Source organism: Nerophis ophidion, linkage group LG24 (assembly GCF_033978795.1).
Source record: "Nerophis ophidion isolate RoL-2023_Sa linkage group LG24, RoL_Noph_v1.0, whole genome shotgun sequence".
Taxonomy (NCBI): Eukaryota; Metazoa; Chordata; class Actinopteri; order Syngnathiformes; family Syngnathidae; genus Nerophis; species Nerophis ophidion.
In genome coordinates, this window is record NC_084634.1 from 18,684,783 (window position 1) to 18,711,526 (window position 26,744).

Below are 26,744 nucleotides of genomic sequence, written 5' to 3' on the forward strand. Positions count from 1 at the left end.
TTTTTTCAAACAAAAATACTCTGCTCTGATTAGGGGGTACTTGAATTAAAAAAAATGTTTACAGGGGGTACATCACTGAAAAAAGGTTGAGAACCACTGCTCTAGGGGACCAAAAGCAATGGATGTCGGGCGGGTCCAACATGATACTGTGAAAGTTCAATCCATAGTGCAGGGGTCACCAACCTTTTTGAAACCAAGAGCTACTTCTTGGGTACTGATTAATGCGAAGGGCTACCAGTTTGATACACACTTAAAAAATTTGTCAGAAATAGCCAATTTGCTCCATTTACCTTTAATGAATACATTTATATGTATAAAAAAATGGGTATTTCTGTCTGTCATTCCGTCGTACATTTTTTTCCCTTTTACAGAAGGTTTTTTTGTAGAGAATAAATGATGAAAAAAACACTTAATTGAACGGTTTGAAAGAGGATAAAACACGAAAAAAATTAAAATTAAATTTTGAAACATAGTTTATCTTCAATTTCGACTCTTTAAAATTCAAAATTCAACCGAAAAAAATGGAGAGAAAAACTAGCTAATTCGAATCTTTTTGAAAAAATTTAAAAAAGAATTTATGGAACATCATTAGTAATTTTTCCTGATTAAGATTTTTTTTAGAATTTTGATGACATGTTTGAAATAGGTTAAAATCCAATCCGCACTTTGTTAGAATATATAACAAATTGGACCAAGCTATATTTCTGACAAAGACAAATCATTATTTCTTCTAGATTTTCCAGAACAAAATTTTAAAAGAAATTCAAAAGACTTTGAAATAAGATTTAAATTTGATTCTACAGATTTTCCAGATTTGCCGGAGTAATTTTTTTGAATTTTAATCATAATAAGTTTGAAGAAATATTTCACAAATATTCTTCGTCGAAAAAACAGAAGCTAAAATGAAGAATTAAATTAAAATGTATTTATTATTCTTTACGATAATAAAAAAAATATTACTTGAATATTGATTTAAATTGTAAGGAAAGAAGAGGAAGGAATTTAAAAGGTAAAAAGGTATATGTGTTTCAAAATCCTAATATAATTTTTAAGGTTGTATTTTTTCTCAAAAAATTGTCTTTCTGAAATTTATAAGAAGCAAAGTAAAAAAATAAATTAATTTATTTAAACAAGTGAAGACCAAGTCTTTAAAATATTTTCTTGGATTTTCAAATTCTATTTGAGTTTTGTCTCTCTTAGAATTAAAAATTTCAAGCAAAGCGAGACCAGCTTGCTAGTAAATAAATAAAATTTAAAAATAGAGGCAGCTCACTGGTAAGTGCTGCTATTTGAGCTATTTTTAGAACAAGCCGGCGGGCTACTCATCTGGTCCTTACGGGCTACCTGGTGCCCGCGGGCACCGTGTTGGTAGATAGATAGATAGATAGTACTTTATTGATTCCTTCAGGAGAGTTCCTTGAGGAAAATTAAAATTCCAGCAGCAGTGTACAGAGTTGAGATCAATTTAAAGAAAAAAGTAAAAAGTAAATAATGGGGGTTTAAATGGAAACAAAATAGAGAAATATTACAAAAAGAATAAAAACAATGGGAATAACAATATAACAGTAAAATAAGAATATAACAAGACAAAGTAGGCAGTAGTGACCATGTTATGAAAACGTATTGCACTGTTAATGTTTTGCATCCCCTGTCATCCTAATACCCCCCGGCCCCCGTCCCAGAGAGGAGTTGTACAGTCTAATGGCGTGTGGGACAAAGGAGTTTTTGAGTCTATTAGTCCTGCACTTGGGATGAAGCAGTCTAGCACTGAACAGGCTCCTCTGGCTACTGATAACGCTATGCAGAGGGTGACTGGCATCATCCAGGATGCTCACTAGTTTGTCAACAGTCCTCTTCTCTGCCACCGTCACCAGTGAGTCCAGTTTCATTCCGATTGTAGAACCGGCCCGCCTGATCAGTTTCTCAAGTCTGGAGCTGTCCTTCTTAGATGTACTGCCCCCCCAGCACACTACCATGTAGAACAGAACACTGGCAACCACAGACTGGTAGTACATCCACAGGAGTTTTCTACAAATGTTGAAGGAGTGCAGTCTCCTGAGGAAGTACAGCCTGCTCTGTCCTTTCTTGTACTGGTGGTCCGTGTTAACAGTCCAGTCCAGCTTATTGTCCACCCAAACCCCGAGGTACTTGAATGAGTCCACGGTCTGTACCTCAACTCCCTCGATCACAATAGGTTGTGACCGTGGACTCAACCTCCCAAAGTCAATGACCAGCTCCTTGGTCTTTGACGGATTGAGCTGCAAGACGTTCGTGTGGCACCAGACAACAAAGTCCCTCACCAGGTTCCGAAACTCCTCCTCTCTGCCATCCCTGATGCACCCGACGATGGCTGTGTCATGGTGACCCCTGCCATAATGGAAAAAACATAACCGTGAGAGTCCAGTCCAAAGCGGATCTAACACAGCATTCTTAACATTGCAACACATGCCAATACGGCCTTTTTAGTTTACTAAATTGCAATTTTAAATTACCCGCGAAGTTTCTTGTTGAAAATGTCGCGAAATGATGACTCTTATGTTGACGCATGATTGTGACGTTATTGGTTAGAGCGGACATTTTAGCCCAGGACCACTTGCGGCTAAAAGTAGTCTCTTTTCATCGCGCAATTACACAGTATTCTGGACATCTGTGTTGCTGAATCTTTTGCAATTTGTTCAATTTATAATGGAGACTATAAAGAAGAATGCTGTTGGTGGAAAGCGGTGTATTGTAGCTGCCTTTAGCAACCTAAACACAGCCGGTGTTTCTTTGTTTGTTGTGAAGCTTTAATATGGAACAGAGGGGTCAAGCGAACATGGTTCCTGACTACATGTCAACCGGCAGGTTTCGGTGAGAAAATTGTGGTAATAAGTCGGCTCTTACCGGAGACATGAGCGGAGCTTGCGTGCTCCTGAAGCAGCTGTCAAAAAGGCAGTTGCGACTTTCTTGGCTCCTTCATGGCTTCCATCAGAGACACTGGTGGTCACCAAACCCCTCTGACTTTCAGGTATGACTTTATAATCTCACTAAAACACTAGTAACACAATACTCAAATAAGGGATTTTCCAGAATTATCCTAGTAAATGTGTCTAATAACATCTGAATTGCTCTCGCTGCCGTCGCCTTTTTTTTCTCTTTTTTTCTAGTGCTTCACTCTAACTTTCCTCATCCACAAATCTTTCATCCTCGCTCAAATTAATGAGGAAATCGTTGCTTTCTCGGTCCGAATCCCTCTTGCTGCAGGTGGCTATGATTATAAACAATGTGAGGGTGTGAGGAGCCCTACAACCCGTGACGTCATGCGCACATCATCTGCTACTTCCGGTACAGCCAAGGTCTTTTTTATTAGTGACCAAAAGTTGCAAACTTTATCATGGATGTTCTCTACTAAATCCTTTCAGCAAAAATATGGCAATATCGGGAAATGATCAAGTATGACACATAGAATGGACCTGCTATCCCCGTTTAAATAAGAAAATATAATTTCAGTAGGCCTTTAAGATGGAAAATTTAGCTGCCATTATGATGTGCAGTGGTGTTCTCAAACGACCATAAGTCTTGAACTATACAAGTAATATCAATGGTTGGATTCTGCATTTTTGCATGACATTTTAGTGACTAGTGTTGTCCTCAATCAATCAATCATCTATCCATTTTCTACCGCTTATTCCCTTTGGGGTCGCGGGGGGTGCTGGTGCCTATCTTAGCTACAATCGGGCGGAAGGCTGTGTACACACTGGACAAGTCGCCATCTCATCGCAAGGCCAACACAGATAGACGGACAACATTCACACTCACATTCACACACTAGGGCCAATTTAGTGTTTCCCATCAACCTATCCCCAGGTGCATGTCTTTGGAAGTGGGAGGAAGCCAGAGTACCCGCAAGGAACCCACATGCAAACTCCATACAGAAAGATTCCGAGCCCGGGATTGAACCCAGGACTACTCAGGACCTTCGTATTGTGACGCAGACGCACTAACCCCTCTTCCACCGTGAAGCCCATCAATCAATCAGTCAATGTTTATTTATATAGCCCTAAATCACAAGTATCTCAAAGGGCTGCGTAAGCCACAACGACATCCACGGTACAGAGCCCACACAAGGGCAAGGAAAAACTCACCCCAGTGGGACGTCGGTGACAATGACTATGAAAAACCTTGGATAGGACCGCATATGTGGGCAACCCCGGGGAGACCGAAAGCAATGGATGTCGAGCGGGTCTAACATGATATTTTGAAAGTCCAGTCCATAGTGGATCCAACATAACAGTGAGAGTCCAGTCAATAGTGGATCCAATATAGTAGCGAAAGTCCTGTCCATAGTGGAGCCAACAGGAAACCATCCCAAGCGGAGACGGATCAGCAACGCAGAGATGTCCCCAACCGATGCACAGGCGAGCGGTCCTAAGCCACCGGACCTGTGCCCCCCCCCCTCCCCACAAGGAAGAGGGGGGCAGAGGAGAAAAAGAAAAGAAACGGCAGATCAACTGGTCTAAAAAGGGGGTCTATTTAAAGTCTAGAGTATATAAATGAGTTTTGAGAGTTTAAGTCCTGATACCAATATCATTTTGATACTTTTCGATACTTTCCTAAATAAAGAGGTCCAGAAAAAATTGCATTATTGGCTTTATTTTAACAAAAAATCTTAGGGTGTGGCGGACCGGTACTTTTCAGAGGCGGTATGGTACCGAATATGATTTATTAGTATCGCGGTGCTATACTAATATCCCTATACCGTACAACCCTACAAGTTACTATGATAATCTACGTCACAGCAAGTTAGACGAGGAATCGAGCAGTGTGGGTGGGGAGCGTTTCCACAGAGTGTTTCCAGAGCGGCCAGCCTGAAATGCGATTGTCAGGGACAGAGGCGGAAGGAAATTTTTACAACAAAGTTCTAAAGCTTAGTGATATATCAGATTGTAGATGTTTTTGTTTTTTTTACCCTTCGAGTTCATATTTCACTCTGTTTGTTGCATTTGGCCTGATTGTAAAATATGTGGATGGAGAGGGGGTGTGACGTTCATATGTTGTCAATATTAATTGTTTTATCATTCGTAGAAAAAAAATACAATTCCATTCCGTTTTTAAGAGGGTCTGTCATAAGATTTTTAGATTTCAATCAGACTTTATCGTGAGGTTTTGTATTAGTTTTCCTAAAAATGGATATACCAACCCCGCAGCCACATTTTTTTCTCTAAATTTGGCCCCCGAGTCAAAATAATTGCACAGGCCTGGTCCAGGCAAAACATTTTCTATATAAATGTCGACTTATGAAAGTAAGGCCTACAACTTCTAATTGGCTTAATGGTTTCAAATCTTGGAGAATGATTAAGAGTACAGAGGCCCTTAAATTTATATAATTGGTAAAAACATTTAAAGTGATATAGGTGGCCCTTTTTTTCTTTGTTTTTTTTGTTTTTTAAAGATTTTTTCATTATTGTTATTTATTAATATTTAATACTGTAAATATTAATAAATAATAATAATGAGAAAAAAATAGTAATTTATTCATATGTAATACTCTAGGGCAGCACGGTGAAAAAGGGGTTAGTGCATGTGCCTCACAATACAGAGGTCCTGAGTAGTCCTGGGTTCAATCCCAGGCTTGGGATCTTTCGGTGTGGAGTTTGCATGTTCTTCCGTGACTGCGTGGGTTCCCTACGGGTACTCTGGCTTCCTCCCACCTCCAAAGACATGCACCTGGGGATAGGTTGATTGGCAACATTAAATGGTCCCTAGTGTGTGAATGTGAGTGTGAATGTTGTCTGTCTATCTGTGTTGGCCCTGCCCGAATGCAGCTGAGATAGGCTCCAGCACCCCCCGCTGCCCCAAATGGGACAAACGGTAGAAAATGGATGGATGGATGGATGGATTATTACTCTATATGCATTTGCTTTTGTTTCCTTGACTGTTGAGTGATTTATAATTGTATGTTTGTTGTTCAATAAAAAAAATAAAAATATATGGCTATCTTGGAAAATGGTAAAAAAAAGAAAAACCCCTTAAATTATTGTTTTTATTGGAGGAATTTAAGTTGTTTTGGGTAAGCCCAATTTTTCTTGATTTTTTCTGTCTTTGCGTTGTTTCATTTTTTTTGTTTGTATATTGTACATTTGTTTCGGCAGGAGATCCGAGGTATAGAGATGTTCCAATGTACTATAGAAGAGGTTACATTTGGTATATTTATAAAATATAGCAATATAGAAATTATTATTAATGTTATGTTGCAAGCTAAATTCTCTACACATGAAATTAGATTTCTGAGATTGAACCCCAATTAGATTTAGATTTATTGGTCCCCGTGGGGGATATTCTTTTCACTGCCGTACATTTAAACAATGGACATTACACTTCACGACCAAAAATGACAAAAAGACATCATATATGACTAACAAGCTTGTCAGACAGGTCGACCTGGCCTGCTGTTTAGAGCGGCTATAGCTGCACGGATAAGGCTTTTCCCGAAGCGGGCCCTCCAGAATATGATAGTTCTGTACCTGTGCCCTGATGTATTGGTTTAGTGGGTGAGTCATATCCTGGACTATTGTGTTTGTCAGTGGAATGATGGACCTGTGGTTTAGATCTGAAATTTTGGGTGTGGGTAGGCTGGTGATTTTAGCTTCTATGTTTGTAATGCGTGTGAGTTTGGCCCGGTTGGTTACAGAAAGCATAGTGAAACACATGTGGAACAGTACAGAAGGATGGGTTGAAAGATGATTTGGTACAGTAATAACAGGAGGTGAGGTGCAATGTATAGTCCTTTAAGTTTGTTAACTTTTTTTTTTAATTTCCCCCATTGGATTAAGTATTTAAAATCATTAATAGAATCTTGAAAAACGGTAAAAGAAAAAAATATATATATAATAAAAAAAGCCCTTAAATTTGAGTCTTTGTTGGAGAAACTGAAGTCAAGATAAGCCATTTTTTTTAAATTTTGTTTCTGATTTTGTATAGTTGCTTACTTTAATTTCTTGTTTTGTTTGTATAGAAGTGTTGATTGCTCAATCTATCCATCCATCCATCCATCCATCCATCCATCTTCTTCCGCTTATCCGAGGTCGGGTCACGGGGGCAACAGTCTAAGCAGGGAAACCCAGACTTCCCTCTCCCCAGCCACTTCGTCTAGCTCTTCCCGGGGGATCCCGAGGCGTTCCCAGGCCAGCCGGGGGACATAGTCTTCCCAACGTGTCCTGGGTCTTCCCCGTGGCCTCCTACCAGCTGGACGTGCCCTAAACACCTCCCTAGGGAGGCGTTCGGGTGGCATCCTGACCAGATGCCCAAACCACCTCATCTGGCTCCTCTCGATGTGAAGGAGCAGCGGCTTTACTTTGAGTTCCTCCCGGATGGCAGAGCTTCTCACCCTATCTCTAAAGGAGAGCCATGCCACACGGCGGAGGAAACTCATTTCGGCCGCTTGTACCTGTGATCTTATCTTTTCGGTCATGACCCAAAGCTCATGACCATAGGTGAGGATGGGAACGTAGATCGACCGGTAAATTGAGAGCGTTGCCTTCCGGCTCAGCTCCTTCTTCACCACAACGGATCGGTACAACGTCCGCATTACTGAAGATGCCGCACCGATCCGCCTGTCGATCTCACGATCCACTCTTCCCCCACTCGTGAACAAGACTCCTAGGTACTTGAACTCCTCCACTTGGGGCAGGGTCTCCTCCCCAACCCGGAGATGGCATTCCATCCTTTTCCGGGCAAGAACCATGGACTCGGACTTGGAGGTGCTGATTCTCATTCCGGTCGCTTCACACTCGGCTGCGAACCGATCCAGTGAGAGCTGAAGATCCCGGTCAGATGAAGCCATCAGGACCACATCATCTGCAAAAAGCAGAGACCTAATCCTACGGTCAGCAAACCGGAACCCCTCAATGCCTTGACTGCGCCTAGAAATTCTGTCCATAAAAGTTATGAACAGAATCGGTGACAAAGGACAGCCTTGGCGGAGTCCAACCCTCACTGGAAATGTGTCCGACTTACTGCCGGCAATGCGGACCAAGCTCTGGCACTGATCGTACAGGGAGCGGACCGCCACAATAAGACAGTCCGATACCCCATACTCTCTGAGCACTCCCCACAGGACTTCCCGAGGGACATGGTCGAATGCCTTCTCCAAGTCCACAAAGCACATGTAGACTGGTTGGGCAAAGTCCCATGCACCCTCAAGAACTCTGCCGAGAGTATAGAGTATGTCCACAGTTCCACGACCAAGACGAAAACCACACTGTTCCTCCTGAATCCGAGGTTCGACTATCCGGCGTAGCTTCCTCTCCAGTACACCTGAATAAACCTTACCGGTAAAGGCTGAGGAGTGTGATCCCACGATAGTTGGAACACACCCTCCGGTCCCCCTTCTTAAAGAGAGGAACCACCACCCCGGTCTGCCAATCCAGAGGTACCGCCCCCGATGTCCACGCGATGCTGCAGAGTTTTGTCAACCAAGACAGCCCCACAGCATCCAGAGCCTTAAGGTACACCGGGCGGGCCTCATCCACCCCTGGGGCCTTGCCACCGAGGAGCTTTTTAACTACTTCAGCGACCTCAGCCCCAGAAATAGGAGAGTCCACCACAGATTCCCCAGGCACTGCTTCCTCATAGGAAGACGTGTTGGTGGGATTGAAGAGGTCTTCGAAGTATTCCTCCCACCTATCCACAACATCCGCAGTCGAGGTCAGCAGAACACCATCCGCACCATACACGGTGTTGATAGTGCACTGCTTCCCCTTCCTGAGGCGGCGGACGGTGGTCCAGAATCGCTTCGAAGCCGTCCAGAAGTCGTTTTCCATGGCTTCCCCGAACTCTTCCCATGTCCGAGTTTTTGCCTCCGCGACCGCTGAAGCTGGACACCGCTTGGCCTGTCGGTACCTGTCCACTGCCTCCGGAGTCCTATGAGCCAAAAGGACCCGATAGGACTCCTTCTTCAGCTTGACGGCATCCCTCACCGCTGGTGTCCACCAAGGGGATTTAGGATTGCCGCCCCGACAGGCACCAACTACCTTGCGGCCACAGCTCCGATCTGCCGCCTCGACAATAGAGGTGCGGAACATGGTCAATGTCCCGCACCTCCCTCGTGACATGTTCAAAGTTCTTCCGGAGGTGGGAATTGAAACTTTCTCTGACAGGAGACTCTGCCAGACGTTCCCAGCAGACCCTCACAATGCGTTTGGGCCTCCCAAGTCTGTCCGGGATCCTCCCGCACCATTGCAGCCAACTCACCACCAGGTGGTGATCGGTAGAAAGCTCCGCCCCTCTCTTCACTCGAGTGTCCAAAACATAAGGCCGCAAATCCGATGACACAACTACAAAGTCGATCATGGAACTGCGGCCTAGGGTGTCCTGGTGCCAAGTGCACATATGGACACCCTTATGTTTGAACATGGTGTTTGTTATGGACAAACTGTGACGAGCACAAAAGTCCAATAACAAAACACCACTCGGGTTCAGATCAGGGCGGCCATTCTTCCCAATCACGCCTCTCCAGGTTTCACTGTCATCGCCAACATGAGCGTTGAAGTCCCCCAGTAGGACAAGGGAATCACCCGGGGGAGCACTTTCCAGTACTCCCTCGAGTGCTCCCAAAAAGGGCGGGTACTCTGAACTGCTGTTTGGTGCTTAATCTAGTATGTAATATTGAGTTGCATTGGAAGTGCCTTGGTTTGTTTGTATATTGTCCATATATATATATATATATATATATATATATATATATATATATATATATATAGATATATTCGTATTTTCTAGAATTGTATAAACTTTTATTTATAATATACACCATTTACAAATAATCAAGAAATAATAATAATCAAAACAAGTGCAGAAACAGTAAAAAACAGCGCCAGGGGGTAGTAAACTCAATAGAGTAATTAAAATAGAATTCAATATATATATATATGTCACAAAATGTAAACGCATAGGCTCACACAAGTTCAGTAAATAATTTTAATTTGGAACACAGCATCAGAGATTTAACAGGTTGTTAGAGGTAGAGAATGTTTTAAAGTAGAGTTTTAATTATTTTTAAAGGCACAAAAAACAGGTCGGGTATTGAGAAACTTACATTTATGAATATAAAACTTAGCCAATCGTATTGTCGATATATATATATATATATATATATATATATATATATATATTTTTTTTTAAATCTTTTTGTATTTTTTAGAATTGTATATACTTTTATTTACAATATACAACATTTACAAATCAAGAAATAATAATAATCAAAACAAGTGCAGAAACAGTACAAAACAGCGCCAGGTGGTTGTAAACTCAGAGTAATTAAAATAGAATTATATATATATATATATATATATATATATATATATATATATATATATATATATATGTGTATATATAGATATCACATCACAAAATGTAAAGCCATAGGCTCACACAAGTTCAGTAAATAATTTTAATTTGGAACACAGCATCAGAGTTTTCACAGCTTTTTGGTTGTTGGACGTAGAGATTGTTTTGAAGTAGAGTTGTAATTATTTTTAAAGGCACAAAAAACAGGTCGGGTATTGAGAAACTTACATATATGAATATAAAACTTAGCCAATCGTATAATGAGGTTGCAAAGGTAAAATTATTTTTAATACTGTGTAAATCCAAATAGCACATCTTTAAAACCAAGCCCATAAATGTGTCATTAACGACAAATGCCCTGCCATATATTATCAATGTGTTCAATTTTAAAAAGACAGTTCCCTTGCCGCCCGTGTGGTCTACGCTGTGTCCTAAATCGCGCGCTTACCGGGCAAAAGGCGGGACTTCCGGTGACGTCGTAGCGGATGGGACCTTACGGCGAGCCGTCAGAAAGGGCTTGGTCCGAGTCTGGTCGCTGTGTCACCGGGTTGTGAGTTAGCGCGGCACCCAGATATTAAAACCAAACTCGGCGGCAGACGCTGGAAACCCGAAGCCCTGTAGATGAACGTCGTCCTCGGCTATGCTGTCCTGAAAGCGCCGCCGCCGGTAGCCGCCCTGCCATCATGTCTGATGTCAACAAGACTCTTCAGAAATGGCACGCCAGTTTCAGAAAAGGCACAGACTTTGACTCGTGGGGACAATTAGTGGAGGCAATAGACGAGTACCAGATGTAAGTTGCATTCCACATATTGACGTGCATGCCGCGCTTTCCTGCTGGGAGTCAGCGGGAGGTCTCGTAAGTTGGCCCCGCAGCTGTCAATCATTTCAATCAAGCCTTCCCTGGCGTGACGTCATGTGGCATGAGTTCACTGTGTGAGTGTGCGCGCGCAACTATTGATGCTGCGTTGTGTTACATGCATGCTGTACAGGCATTCAACAATATTCCTCAGGGTATTGAGAAATATCAACCACACCCTCTCATTGTTATGGGTGGGCTTCCTGTGGTTTGACAGGAAGACATAAGAAGAAAAAAGACCCATCCCTCAGGAAAGGCAAAAATAAAACGTCATGTCAACAAGAAAGCATCTTAAGTTAAAAAAAAGGGGATGAACGGCATAAATAACGGATTTTTTTCTGTGACCACTAGAGGGTGCCAAATCACACGTAAATCTAAAGTTAGACTTGGACTTCCTTTTTATTGTCATTCAAATTTGAACTTTACAGTACAAATAAGAACGAAATTTCGTTGCATTAGCTCTTGGTAGTGCAGGATGAAAAAAGCAATAAGGTGCATATATAAATAAATAGATTACTGTACAGATAATATATTGCACTTTTGCATATGCATCCAGGTTTAGAATAGAATAGAAAGTACTTTATTGATCCCTGGGGGAAATTCAGCACCACAGTTCGCTCACAACAAACAATAATAATAAATTACATATATATTTAATATATGAATAGTATAAATATATTCTACATTTAAGTAAAGTCAAGAAGGAACATTTGCATTATGCAGTCTGATGGCTGTCGATATGAAGGACCTCCTGTGTCGTTTGTGTTACATTTTGGGAGTCCGAGCCTTCCACTGAACGCGCTCGTTCTCTCCGCAATGTCCGAGTGTAATGGGTGGGAGGTGTTCTCCATAATGGCTAGGATTTTGCTAGACTTCTCCTCTCTGAGACCACCGCCAGAGTGCAGCTCCACTCCCACTACGTTACTGGCCTTCTCTACCAACTTGTCCAGTCTGTTTGTGTCCCTCACTCTCAGCCCGCTGCCCTAGCAGGCCACGGCGTACAACAAAGCGCTCGCCACCACCGACTCGTAGAACATTTTCAACATCTTTGTACAGACGTTGAAGGATCCTATTCTCCTGAGGAAGTAGAGGCGGCTCTGTCCCTTCTAGTAGAGGGCCTTAGCGTGTTTTGACCCATTCAGCTTGTTGTTGCTGTGTACTTCGAGGTATTTATGATCCTCAACCATGTCCACATCGACCCCCCTGATGGAAACGGGTCGCCAGAGTACTCCTCCTCCTTCCCAGGTCCACAACCAGCTCCTTGGTCTTCGTCACATTGAGCTGGAGATGGTTCTTTCCACACTATGTGACAAAGTCCTCCACCAGTGCCCTGTATTCCTCATCATCACCATCCTCAATACACCCCACTATCGCAGAGCCATCAGAAAACTTCTTTATGGATGTATGTTGTTGTCTTTTTTATTCCAGCTAGTTAATCCATTTTGGGGGGAGTTGAGGGGATACTTTAATTATGATGCGTTCAAGAGTCTTACGGCCTGAGGGAAGAAGCTGTTACAGAACCTGGAAGTTGTAAAAATGTTCAACTTTTGTGTTGTTTTTGTTTAATTTAGCCTTGCCCGGCAACTGCAAAAAGAAGTTCAGTCGACAAACTCATCAGACTTCACTGAAGATCAAAAGGTAGACAATTCAAGTGTTAATAGAAAGTATTTTAAAATTGTATTCATTTATTTATTATTATTATTACCACATGACTTACATTTTGATTGATTTATTTCATTATTATTTTTTTTTTAGAAAACTTTAGGGAAGATTGCAACATGCCTGGAGATGAGAAGTGGCAGTTTGCAGGTTTGTGTGAATATGACAATTATTCGTTGCAGGCTAATATAAATTGATGTTTTCGTTACATAGCATGCAGGGTGAAATTAGATAATACATCTTTAAATTAAATGTCATTTGTTTGTAATTGGAATAAAATACTCAAATGTGTAAATTTCATGGGCTTCACGGTGGCAGAGGGGTTAGTGCGTCTGCCTCACAATACGAAGGTCCTGCAGTCCTGGGTTCAAATCCAGCCTCGGATCTTCCTGTGTGGAGTTTGCATGTCCTCCCCGTGAATGCGTGGGTTCCCTCCGGGTACTCCGGCTTCCTCCCACTTCCAAAGACATGCACCTGGAGATAGGTTGATTGGCAAAACTAAATTGGCCCTAGTGTGTGAATGTGAGTGTGAATGTAGTCCGTCTATCTGTGTTGGCGCTGCGATGTGGTGGCGACTTGTCCAGGGTGTACCCTGCCTTCCGCCCGATTGTAGCTGAGATAGGCGCCAGCGCCCCCCGCGACCCCAAAAGGGAATAAGCGGTAGAAAAAAGGATGGATGGATGGTGTAAATTTAATTAAGGTAAGAGTACACTTATGAATCTTTTAAATTATTTTATTTTTGAGTTAATTATTGCACGATATGTTGATTATATTATATTATTTCATAAATCCGTGCGTCAGCGTTAATTTATTTTATCCGACTCAGCACCGCCCACTGACTTTGATGGCTAACTGGAATTTAGTCCGATGATTGCTTTGATCCGATTCTATCCATCCATCCATTTTCTACTGCTTATCTTTTTCGGGGTTGCGGGGGATGCTGGAGTCTATCTCAGCTACAATCGGGCAGAAGGCAGGGTAAAACTTTGGAAGTCTTTGAAAACATGGCGGGAAAATAGGATGTACTCATACTTATCGGGGAGTTGCTGGTTTGTGGAGGCAAGACCTACTGACTCAGAGCACATAGCAGTTTAAGTAGAGGAATTTATTTAAGTTGTGAGAGTTATTTCTGCACTTTCACACCAAGACATTGACCAGTACTACTACGCTTCTCTGGTCCAAGTTCCACAGACAAAGTGGCAGTGCAGGGTAACCAATCAGGTGTCAGGACCCGCCCACTGACTTTGATGGTTGAGTTTGACACATAAAATAAATCTATAAAGTGCTGGCACACATTTTCATAAAAAAAGTAAATATTCAGATCATGAAATTAGAGCCTGGGTTCAATCCCAGGCTCGGGATCTTTCTGTGTGGAGTTTGCATGTCCTCCCCGTGACTGCGTGGGTTCCCTCCGGGTACTCTGGCTTCCTCCCACTTCCAAAGACATGCACTTGGGGATAGGTTGATTGGCAACACTAAATGGTCCCTAGTGTGTGAATGTGAAGGTTGTCTGTCTATCTGTGTTGGCCCTGCGATGAGGTGGCGACTTGTCCAGGGTGTACACTGCCTTCCGCCCGATTGTAGCTGAGATAGGCACCAGCACCCTACGCGACCCCAAAGGGAATAAGCGCTAGAAAATGGATGGATGGATGAAAAAAATGACATTTAATAACACATTTATGTAATTAATTCCAATCATAAGGACACATTTGAGCAATTATTTATTTAATTTTGTCCCATTTGACCCTGCACGACAGTTTCACAAAATTAAATAAATCCTGAAATAATTAAAGCGTGAAATAATGACTCAGGTTTTTTTTTTTTTAAATTAAACCATGAAATCATGAAAGTAGATTCGATAATTAAATATTCAACAAAATGATTACATAAGTGTACTTTTACAATAAGTTAGACATTTAATAAAACATGTAATTAATCTTATTCATAATTGACACATTTGAGCAATTATTTAAAGATGTATTTCATATTGTTGCATTGACCCTCCGTAACAGTTTCATGAAAAAAATTAAAGCTTGAAGTAATTGAATCCTCTATAATTGAATATTTGACCAAAAATCATGTAATAACTAATTTGTGATTAGATAAATAATTAAATATTGAATTAACTAAATGATTAAAAAGGGTACATTACCTTTTATAATAAAAAATGGCACACTGAATATCACATTTAAGTAATTAAATCCAATCATAAGGACACATTTGAGGAATTATTACATTTTGTCCCATTTGCCCCTCTATAATATCGGACACTACTGGAGAAAACCATCCTTAATGACAGATTAATTTAATATACAAAAACATTAGAAAAGGCCAAATACAACAATGTATAGTGATTCCACCCTGGAAAAAAATTCCGGTTCAAATAAATATTAAGAGTAATGACAATCGTGACCACATCATCCCAACGTGACGATGTAGAACATGTGTTGTGTTTTCAGTGCACACAAACAACAGAAGAGTTCAAGCTGGAAGACTTAAAGAGACTGGAGAGCAGTAAGTTAATAGCGTTTTACTGAGTCTTCTCATTCGAACGTCCTTTTTGCACGTCTTCACCCTTTTTCTGTACAGTTATCAAAAACCTGCTGACGTTCAACAAAGAATTTCCCTTCGACGTCCAGCCGGTGCCCTTAAGGTAAAGGAAGCCTTCATTGTGAGTCTCACTGTATTCCATCTTTGTTTATTACACAATAATTAAATATTTTTACTGGAGTACACAACCTCGTATTCGCAGCGTAACAGGTGATGGTAAATGGTAAATGGGTTGCACTTGTATAGCACTTTTCTACCCCTTTTTAAGGAGCCCAAAGCGCTTTGACAGTATTTCCACATTCGCCAATTCACACACATTCACACATTGAGGACGGGAGCTGCCATGCAAGGCAATCACCAGGACCCATCAGGAGCAAGGGTGAAGGGTCTTGCCCACGGACAAAACTGGCGTGACTAGGATGGTAGAAGGTGGGGATTAAACCAGTAACCCCCAGATTACTGGCACATCCACTCTACCAACTTCGCCACGCCGCATGATGAAATGGAAAAGTTAGTAATTTGGAGCACGTTTCTTGATAAACAATGTAAACATGAATAATTTGTTCCAGCCTCGACAAAAGTCCATATTTTAGTAAGTGTGTACACTTTGAACACAATATAGAGCGCTGTACAGTACTGTATATCTAACAAAAATAGCATTAGGGTGACATATCAACTTTCTATTCAATAACAAAGCCAAATCAACAACCAGCTGTCCTCATTTTCAGCCACACTGTGATTAGCACGGTGGTGCACTCAAGTTTGAAATCACGAAACTTCTTACCCTTTACAGCCAGGCCGCTACAATGATTAAGAATAAAAAACAAAATCCACTTTACCTCATAAGTTAATCTTTTTGGCGTGCAGTGGAAGGCAGAGGGAGTCAGTGTCGACAACGCTGTGAATGATCCCTGAATGTGTCAAACCACACATGGCTTGTCCATTGCTTTCTTTGAAATCATTTTGAGCAAGCAAACACTGCTGTGCTGACTGACTGAGCACCGGAGCTCGATCAGCCCGCCCACAACAGATGTGCTGCCGGGCACAAAATGGATGCCCTACAGGCACAAAAATGAGTGAATAAATTGTATGTACACCAAAGCATATTTTCATGCAGTCTTTGATTTGTAAATTGATAAGTTAGTAGAATGAGGGGTTTATAAATCAGATTCCGCTATTTCCCTACCTGGAGTTTAGGTTTTGGATGGGATTTTAGACCCACCGTGTTGATAGATGTCAAAAAGAACTACAGTGCAACCTCTATGATGGACTGAAGTGGTTCTTGAACAGGGTTAATAAATCGAAAAGCAAATTTCTACATTAGAAACAATGCAAATATGTATACTGCAACAGTCTCGACAAAAGTTTATATTTTAGTAAGGGCTTGTAGACTTTGAACACAAAGTGCTACAGTACCAAATGTCAAACAAACATAACGGGGGGTAGCTCAACGTTCTCTTTATTAACAAGCCAAAACGACGACAAGAAGCCCCTTTGGTGCCTTCACAAACCATCAGAAATCCAAAAAATCCTTAACTTTAACAGGCACGTTGCTAGATTATTAAACATGTAAACAAGTAAACTCAACTTAAAGTAAAGTAACATGTCGGCAAAGGTCCGGAAAGGAAAGAAAAGGGAGGTGCTGGGTGGGAGTTGCTGTGTGTGTGAGTATTCTTTTGAAAGAGCCACAGCTGAACAAGAGGAAGTCTTTCTACTCTGCTGTGAACTAAGTCCGCTTTTGCATCATTTCCCAAGAAAGTCTGTTCTTGTGATGATTAAAAACTTGCAGTGGTACAAAAACGGCTTCCTCGGTCTCTTCGAAATGAGGGTACAGCGGGACACAAAATGAATGAATAAATGAAGCATTGGTACATGGAGACATTGTTCGCACACGGAGGCATATTTTCCGCGACCTTAAATTAAATATAAAATTAAAATATAATAATCGAAAAAATTATTAATGGGCCGTGCAATGTGCATGCAAATTCCGGAGCTTGTAACGGTGAAACGGATGAGTGAGCGTACAAGTGAAAAAATGTTTACTAGAAGTTTCGGATCACACCACAGCTGCTACTTCTTATTTGACACAGCGCTAATTAATAATTCCTAGACTCTAAAAAAAAGTGAGGCATATGATTTCCGTGTTGGAGTACTAACGTGCAGACGGAGTCACGTAATTGGCCAACAAAACAGAGTCCGCTGTTAAACGAAAAATTAGATCAGGGAAATTGGCATAATGTGAGTGAAATGCTCTCTTTGTGAGGAGAAGAAACATTTGTTTGGGAAAATAATCATGTCCAGGAAGGCTCATTCATTCCCAAAAAACGTCCTACACTAAATATAGAGACGGCCAACTTAAAACAGCAACAAAACTAGGAAGCTAAAGCTAGCAAGAACAATCCATACACCCACAGCACCTCTTATCTGCTTGTGTTGTAGTGAACGACATCATTGATGTAAGATCAATGCACAAACAGGACAGCAGTCACAACTTGGAAGTCACGGCCATGCTCTTTTAAAAAAATTATACGTCCTTTCTTTACTCATCAAGCTGAAAACAGCAACAAAGCACACTTCCCTCCTTCACAATTAAAGCGGTGTGTGCCACATCCAGTCAAAAATAAAATAAGGTTTCAGAAAAAGGACCTTACACAAGCATAATGTACTTAAAGCACTTATTGATACATTTATACAATCATGCTTTCACCTACAATACTGGTCAACATTTTTTAAAGATTTATTGCACCAATAAATGTGAGAATTTTGCATTTGATTGACAAACATTTTAAACAATTTTAATTTGACACAAAAAGCTTTCACTCCATGGTGGTAAAATAAGTATAAAACATTAAAAAAATGAAATTAAAAATAAAACGGTAAACCTTAAGTGTATTGTTTTTATTTCTATTGATATGTAAATCTATTTTTATTACTATTTGTTACTAATTTATATCTGTATTTTTACCTATATTTAAAGTTGAATTTTGATGACACAAATACTAATGTTCTCAAATTAATGAATAATCGTGAAATTAATCATGATGACAATATTAAAGTAATTGTGATTTTTATTTTTGGCCAAAATGGTCCAGCCCTAGAATGATTAGAATGAGACAAAATCATTTATTTCCCCTTTAATAGAAGAATCCTCGCTCCCGGTGAGGAGGAAAACCTGGAGCTGGAGGAAGAAGATGCCGCAGCGGTCGCCGGTTCCACCGAAGCGTTCCCCACAAGAGCTCCCGGTACGTTCACATCTGCTGATTGCAGCGTGTAAAATAAATAATTATACGTGGCCGTTTTTTTTCCCGCTTGCCTGGTTGTGTCACAACTTCTCATTGATGCCCGCCATCGCTTTGTCTTTTTCTTTCCTTTCTGTCGGTGCCGTGCATGGCTTCATCGCTCTTACTTGCCTGCCCGCTTCGTTCAGTCGTACAAGGTAGGACCGATGGACGGACTCTAAAAATGCCCGGTCTGGGTTACGCGGTGTCCCGGTACGATATGATATATTGGTATCAGCTGGCATGTAAAATGTCTGATAGCGGTGCAAAGCTGGACAGTCAACATCTAAATGTCCTCCAAGAAGCACACAATTTCTTATTTTTTAGTCGAGTCATTTACAAAAGGTAAACATGCGAGGTTATAGGAACTAGCAGCTACACAACAGCTAAGCACACAAGCTAGAAATGCGTAATAAGTAGGGCAGTTTCATGTTGCCGATTCTAATAGTGATCATCAATGAGTGCGATCGGCCGATACCAAGCACGTTTATTAACTGTCAGTTTTTCCATATATGCTATGACAGTGCAACAATATCAACACAATATTTAAACAAGTTCATTATTCTTTTAGTACACAATTGTTTATGCAAGACAAAGTCAATGGTACACATGAACTAAACAAAAACTATGACACTTTAAATTTAGTTTGTTTTACCCTGAAAGTTCTCGTGTCCAGGAATTTATGCTGGCAGTTTGTAAACATTAACACAGACAAATGATTTTAAGACAATAAAATATTAATCTAATCACTCATATACTGATGCCACCCTTGATATTATTACATGTATCGAGTTCATTTGTTATATCATCTTGTCTTTAACTCTTATTAATTTCCTGGTAATTGTGGCTTACTTTCTGCTGTGTGGGGCCATCATCACTTCATACACTTTCCCCAACATGTATTCCTTAGCTAAAGCTAGTTTAGTCATTAGCTTGATTTCGGCGTGTAAAATGTTTTGTCTCATCTTACAGTGATAATAATACTTAACACTTTAAAAATTCAGTTTATTTGCCGTAATGGAGGTCAATATTATTAGCTTAGATTAGGGGAGCGCTTCACATAATTAGTAACTACTTACATAGCTTAGCCGGTGGACTAAAAAATGAGAGTGTCAGCCAGAGGGGATCAGCATTAAAAAGCATCAATTGGCAATGGCGATCACTGATTATTTTTTTTATTGAAAATTAGCTAACCGGCACTTCTCTAGTTATGTCCTTAAATGAACAATACCGCAGTGTAAAACAGCACATTTGTCAATACAAACAAGTATCAAAATAATATAGTTGCATACTACTTACACATAGTCCCCAAAGCAGAAGCGTATTAGGGAGTATCCAGTAACAAACGTGTTCTTTGCATTTAATTTACTGCGTTACGAGCTTTACTTAATGGATTATTGTGACCACTAAGTGTAGCCAAAAAACATTTCCACTCATATATAAAAGCATAAATCTGTGTTTTGTTCAGAGTAATTTCACTTGATTAAATATTTTCCCACATTCCACACCACTACACAAAAGTATGCATAATGATCATTACTGGTATCAGATTAATATCGGTATCGTATTGTAAGTGAAAAAGTTGTATCGGGACACCCCTGGTTAAGTAACCTGTAATGAGGACAACTGGTATCAAAAAAGGAATGTATTGATGAACATAGTGTGACTCAATTTGCAGGTACCCTGTTGCCACGGTTACCATCCGAGCCCGGGATGACGCTCCTGACGATAAGAATAGACAAAATCGGTCTGAAAGATGCGGGGCAATGCATCGACCCTTACATGACCGTTAGTGTCAAAGGTAGTGAACCCCAGTTGGTCGTATTGCATTGTATTTGTCTGCTCGTGTTCCAATACCACTTTTATTGGGAAAATCTGATTTGTGTGCACATAGATTCGAACGGTGTAGACTTGAACCCAACACAGGACACCCCTGTCGCTACCAAGAAGGAAGACATCTACATTCATTTCAGCATGGATCTGGAGATCCAAAGGCATCTAGAAAAAATACCCAAAGGTAACATCTGATCACAAAAATGTGGTGAAAGGGGTTCAGTCTTAAAAGGAAGTCACATATATATTTTATATATTTTTACTCTCAATGCTTACATTTGTAGATCAACTTCAGATCCATCCCTCAATGTTTTAAATTGTTTAGTTAAAAAAAAAATGGTTAATGCCCTTATTGTAAAGAACACTTTAAACAACTTTGAAATATTTCCCATAAAAAATGTAAAGTCAAACATTTAATGTGAAGACATTGGAGCCCAAAATACGCTAATAAGTCATAAAATTGATTTTGGTTCGTAATTATTGAGCTTTGACCGTTTTTAATTAAAATCCACATTACAGGTCCCTTGGACCCTCAAGGGTCCAACTCATAAAAGTGTTAAAAGCAAATAATTGAATAATATTTTTCTATACTTTAAATGCTTACATTTTTATATCAACTTCAGATATATCCATTGATGTTAGATTTTTTTCCCCCTTTTTTTATATGGCAAAAACAAATGATGCATTGTTTTCCTCATAAAAATTAAAATGTTAAATATTTAATGTGAAGTAATTGGAGACTTTAATAAATCAATAGTTAACATTGATTTTGAGTCAATTGATTTTGTGCATTGACCATATTTAATGAAAATCCACATTGCAGGTCCCTTGGACCCTCAAGGGTCTTACTCATAAAAGTGTTAAGTAATTTATACACTAAGATTGAATGCTTACATTTTTAGATCAACTTAAATCTGTTGATATTAAGGTTATGTTGTTTTATACCCTTGTTGTCAAAGGAAACCATATTTTAATGGCAAAAACACAAACTATGCAATATTTCAAACTGAAATATTTGATGAAACACAACTTAAGTCTTAAACGTATGAAACCTTGTCTGTAAATGCCAAACTCACTAGCTGTATTGACGCTGCAATGATACTGTGTGTTTCATCAAAGTCATCCGTCATCTACTGCAAAAAAGTCACATTTGACAAACAAAAAAAATTAACAGCAAATTTTTTTTTCAAACGAAAGGCTGTGCAAAAAGCAATGTTGAACGCGCAACTCTGGTCAGTGAGCGAAATAGTAACATTTATCTTATTTACGTGGAGGCTTTGAGAGACACCGTATCACTGCTTGTGTTCCATCATGTGTCAATGGTTCTGTATTGTCTGTACTACTAACATTAATTATGCATAAAAGTGACGATTGTGATCATAGGTAGGCCTGGTCCTGAGACTATTCCATGTTCTGACAAGACTCCTCGAAAATGACAGACAACCGTAAAAATACAAATGTCCTGAACTCTCTTTTTGTGTGCATATAAAACTAACAAACAATATAGAATTTAAATAATTTGTTGGGATTACGCTTTTAAAGCAGGACCAAACAATTTAAAAAAATGCATATTTACTTCAAACATTATTGGCTGATTTGCGTGAAAAAGTATGTGATTCCCATTGCTGATTCATGACTATTGACATTCTGACATTGTATTTATCTTTTGTCCCCCGGCTGACAAGCGGTTAGCAGCTAGTTGTGTCACTCACAATGTGCCACTTTACACAGGATGACATATTAGACCAAAGCGTTTTTTTAAATGATGGGTTAGGAGGTAGCACTCATTGGCCGTGAATAAACTCACAACTGAATAGCGAGTTCCTCAAAAGTACTTCCTGGTTCTATGCCCATCATGTAATAGGGGTATTACACTTTGCATTTTTATCCAGATTTGCACCAAAAATGTCATCTCAAAATAACAAATCTGTAAATTATGTAATCCAAATAACTTCTGATCTGCAGGGGCAGCCATTTTCTTTGAATTCAAGCACTACAAACCCAAAAAGAGGTTCACCAGCACAAAATGCTTTGCCTTCCTGGAAATGGACGAGATCAAGCCTGGACCCATCGTGATTGAACTGTGAGTCACACCACACCAAGCCCATTTTATGCTCCGATTGACGCATATGCCACATAATCAAGATAAATGTATTCATAATAAATCTCTTTACAGTTTTTGAAAATCGTCTATGACGGTAACTGAACCAATCAAGAACAAGGCGAGCGCTGACCTCCGCTAGGCCTTATGTGCCAATAGTTAAGTTCTGATCCGGATCAGCCCCAAAATGTAATCCCTTGTTTTTCATCCTATTTCTGACATTTCCTGAAAAAAAGATAAAAATTTGCCTTCTACATTTTGAGTTATCTTAAGCGAAATAAAATAAATTTAATTAACCCCTTTATCCGTCACTTACTGTCTTTATCTCTATGGGTGGAGTCGAGGATGCTAGCATTCACACACAGATAAGAAGTTAAAACAATAAAAATGATCCGGATCAGCCCCAAAATGTATTCACTTGTACCTTAACTAATTCCCTACAAGTTTCATAAAAATCCGCCCTTAACTTTTTGAATTGTTTTGCTAACAGACGGTCTCCTGCTGCAGGTAAATATGAGCCTTCAACAACCGCATATTCTTTATGCCAGAGGCCGGCCCTAAAGTAACGCCTCTATTCAATTTGCTGGGGTCGCTAATTAACAGCTGTGGCTGTAGGCAACCTCTGGATGGCGGTTTTTACATTAACTCCACAATGTGGCTGTAGCTTTATCAAAACCTCCTCTTGCATGTGCTTTAAAATGTTGAGTCAGCGATACGGCCTAAAATCTAGACGGCGATAGACATTGCAGCTTCCTGCGTTAGCTGCTGACGTAAGTGGTAACATATTGCGTCATTTCCTCAAAACTATCTACTTGCACAGTGATAAAAAAATACCTGGTGACCCTCTGTTGTAACATGTTTCTATCTACACTTCTGTTCAAATCCAATAAGCACTTATTGGCCGATACTACAGATTTGGATATCAAAGAAGACCAAGTACAGTACTCAAAGGTGCAGTATTGGCCATATCACTAATGACACTTCAAATTTTCAAAATACTGATTAAATTTTTGATCACAATTTTAATTAGACAAAAAAAACATATGGCGTTTTAACAATATCAATTAAATATTTCAAATATTCTTGTCTTTTTTTTAATACATTTTGAACAAAAAAAAGTCAATAGTGAAAAATAACTAAACATAGGCAAAAACAACTATTGTCTGAGTGTGTAAAAAGTAACAAACAAAAACTGATTTAGTGATCATGATATTTGTATCAATCTGTCTACCCCTGTTTAACTACAGAGCTCTAGGTTAGCAGTTGGCATTTAACTATTGTTCAACTATTCCTCATCCTCCAGTGATGATGGTGTTGTAAGAAACATGCTTTATTTGCCGTCATGGAGGCAAGGATTACTGACTTGGAAGCGGCTTTGCACTGTGGAGGAATTTGCGGGACACAACTACCGATTGTAGCTGAGATAGGCACCAGTGCCCCCCGGTAGAAAATGGATGGATGGACAACTAGAATGTGTCATCCACATGCATTATCAAGATAGTCTTCAAATCTCTATCATCAGCCAAATATGTATCATTTATCTGTGTTTTTTACCGTTGAGCTGCCCAAAAATATTTCGCAGGGTATCCCGTTGTATTACTTTTCCACCACTTGTGGCAGTAATAATATCAAACAAACTGAAGACTAAAGTCATACAAGTTTAAGCGCCAATAATATGACTTAAGTGGTGAAGCGTTACTTTCATTTGCACTTTAATTTTTTGGACAGTTTAGTTAACATAAAATATTATTTATTCTTAATTTCGTTACAATTACACAGTGCTAAAATTAAATGTAAATGTATTATCAGTTTTTATGAGCCCTTTTTTGCAGTATATTTGATTAATATTTATTTTGTAATCAGCCTGACCTTAATCCTTGATTAACAAATGTTTTCATATCATTAGACAATGTTTATCCTGTTAAACTAAGTAGGTTAGGTATAATTGTTTAAGAGTAAGATTACTTATTGAGTGGTAATATTTGAGTGGGCCCCAGGCCCCTCTGTTGAGGAAAAGTTGGGCCCTGAGGTCGTAGAGGTTAAGAACCCCTGGTCTATATCATGCAGCCCCAACTCACCATATAATTAAAAACCTGCCACTATTCCAACATCATTTTGTACCCACTGTGTTGTTGATAAATGACCTAAAATGGCCATTTTTGTGTTTGGGCAATTGCAGGTACAAGAAGCCCACAGACTTTAGGAGGAAGAAACTGCAGCTTCTTACAAAGAAACCACTTTATCTTCATCTGCATCAAACCTTGCACAAGGACAGCTAGAACACACCACCGTTAAATCAAAGTATGTTCTTGTTTTCCAAGACGATTTTTGGAAAGTGACGGGAACCCAGCCAAAATGTTGTTCCAACAGTACTGTAGGTCCTCTCACTGCTTCAAATTAATTTACTCCACAAGACTATAAGTACAATACTGTTATTGTAATGTTTACTAACAGAGGCATAATATAGGGTTTACTTTAGGCTGATTAAAAAATGGGCATTTTTCATGGGTCTGGCCATTCAGGATTTTACACCATTCTCTAAAGTTTTTTGTGAACGTAACCCCTGCGAACAGCGCGGATCTACTGCACTTGTTTTCTTTCAAATGAACCCTCACATTCCCTTTTTGGCTTGCCATAAAACAGTTATGTGTTTTCTGTTCATTGACAGTCTTCCTTCAAGCACAGAACCAGGTGCTTGTCTCTTTGTTTGCACTGTTGGACTTTGAAACAGGATCCTGCAAAACATCACACAACGATGCTGCCAAAACGTGGACTTGTGACCTGTCTTGAATCCGGTTACAGGTGCTAAATTAAGTGTATTGTTCTCTACAAAACTCAAGATAGATTATTAAAAATGAAGCTCAAAGGTGAGATTTGTTAATGTTTTCTCATTTTGACAAACGATAAATACGTGTAACGTCCTGGTTTAAGCATTTTATCATGAGTAAATTAATCTAAAAATGTATTTAATTAGTTCTGATTCAAACACTGCCCTTTTCTTCCATTTTCATAAGTGATTTTTGATTTTTCAAATCAATTAAATTTGATACTAATTTATGCTTCATTAAAATTGTAAAACTACTCCTTAAATAAATTTCAAAATATGTTAGTGTTTTTATTAATCTACAAATTATATAAATACAGCATATATACAAGGATAAGTACATTAAAGTTGAGCCTCTTTAACAAATGCAGTGTAAATGTATGTAAAAATATCCCCGTTTATATAAAAGTATTCAATCATTTAAACCTAAAATACTTTAGAAGTTTCCCCATTTGTCAAATTTAATAACTGACCATTGATGAAAAAAAATAAAACAAGCTCTTCCCTTTGGCCTAATTGATGTATTAAAAAAAAAGTTAAAAGGTGTACTGTTATTTTTAAATTAAATTGCAGTTAAAATTAGTGTAACATTTTGCCCGTCCACAAACTTTCATACCGTGTGGTGCAGATGTATTTGGTTGATGAAAAATTCTCCATATCGTTACAAAATATAGTCCAAGTTAATTTGAGCGTTTTTACTTCTGTTGGCACACAAGGCTGTAAGTGGATTTCAGAAGCAGCAATTACATTTGTTCAGTGAAGAATGATATTGATATTGTATTTGTAAAGCATCAACTTCATTCAAACTTCACATTTTTATGCACAAATGCAGCAGTGACTCAACCAAATGCAACGTTTGCATGTGATCGTACATATTTAACCCAGATGTTTAACAGCAATCCCCCCAGAAATGCAGTGACTTTTTATTTGAAAAAGAATGGATGTCTGAATTATAATGGTCTTGTGTGGAAGACGTGTTCCATATACTTGATTTTAGATTTTATTTTTGTAATGTTCCAATGTCCAGGACTGCAAATGACTTGTAAGATATGCTAACAAATGAAGGTGCAGTAACTGAATGTGTGAAGTGTGACTGATAAGACTGACAGGGCAATTTTATCAAACATTCATTTCTAATAAAGAGAAAATGCATTTTAAGAAATGAGTGCATCGAGTCGTTTTGTGGAATTTTGTTCAGCACTGGCAGTACTCATGCTTGGCTATGTATTTTCAATTGTAGATGATAGCTCTGTACATCCATCCATCAATCCATGTTCTACTGCTTGTCCCTTTTGGGGTCCCGGGGAGTGCTGGAGC

At 39.5% G+C, this 26,744-nt stretch overlaps 1 protein-coding gene across 2 annotated transcripts; it reads left to right on the top strand.

The window, feature by feature from the left end:
• The first annotated feature begins 10,762 nt into the window (after positions 1 to 10,762).
• Positions 10,763 to 26,589, top strand: aida (axin interactor, dorsalization associated). Of its 2 annotated transcripts, none has more exons than XM_061885906.1 (10): positions 10,763 to 11,116; positions 12,754 to 12,820; positions 12,938 to 12,991; positions 15,301 to 15,355; positions 15,431 to 15,494; positions 18,533 to 18,633; positions 20,348 to 20,470; positions 20,564 to 20,686; positions 22,468 to 22,585; positions 22,679 to 24,756. In XM_061885906.1, the coding sequence occupies exons 1-10, from the start codon at positions 11,010 to 11,012 to the stop codon at positions 22,683 to 22,685; spliced, it is 819 nt and encodes a 272-aa protein (XP_061741890.1). In that variant the 5' UTR covers positions 10,763 to 11,009; the 3' UTR covers positions 22,686 to 24,756. The 2 variants fall into 2 exon arrangements, with proteins under 2 accessions (XP_061741890.1, XP_061741889.1); XM_061885905.1 differs by lacking the exon at positions 22,679 to 24,756 and adding an exon at positions 24,783 to 26,589 and having other exon boundaries at positions 10,766 to 11,116.
• Positions 26,590 to 26,744: the final 155 nt, after the last annotated feature.

What these genes read in the sequence shown, in the direction of transcription:
- aida (XM_061885905.1), top strand. Translation starts at nt 11,010, where the DNA reads ATGTCTGATGTCAACAAGACTCTTCAGAAATGGCACGCCAGTTTCAGA. An exon ending in ACTTCACTGAAGATCAAAAG is followed by an intron (nt 12,821 to 12,937) that starts GTAGACAATTCA and finishes TTTTTTTTTTAG; the next exon opens with AAAACTTTAGGGAAGATTGC. An exon ending in GGACCCATCGTGATTGAACT is followed by an intron (nt 22,586 to 24,782) that starts GTGAGTCACACC and finishes GGGCAATTGCAG; the next exon opens with GTACAAGAAGCCCACAGACT.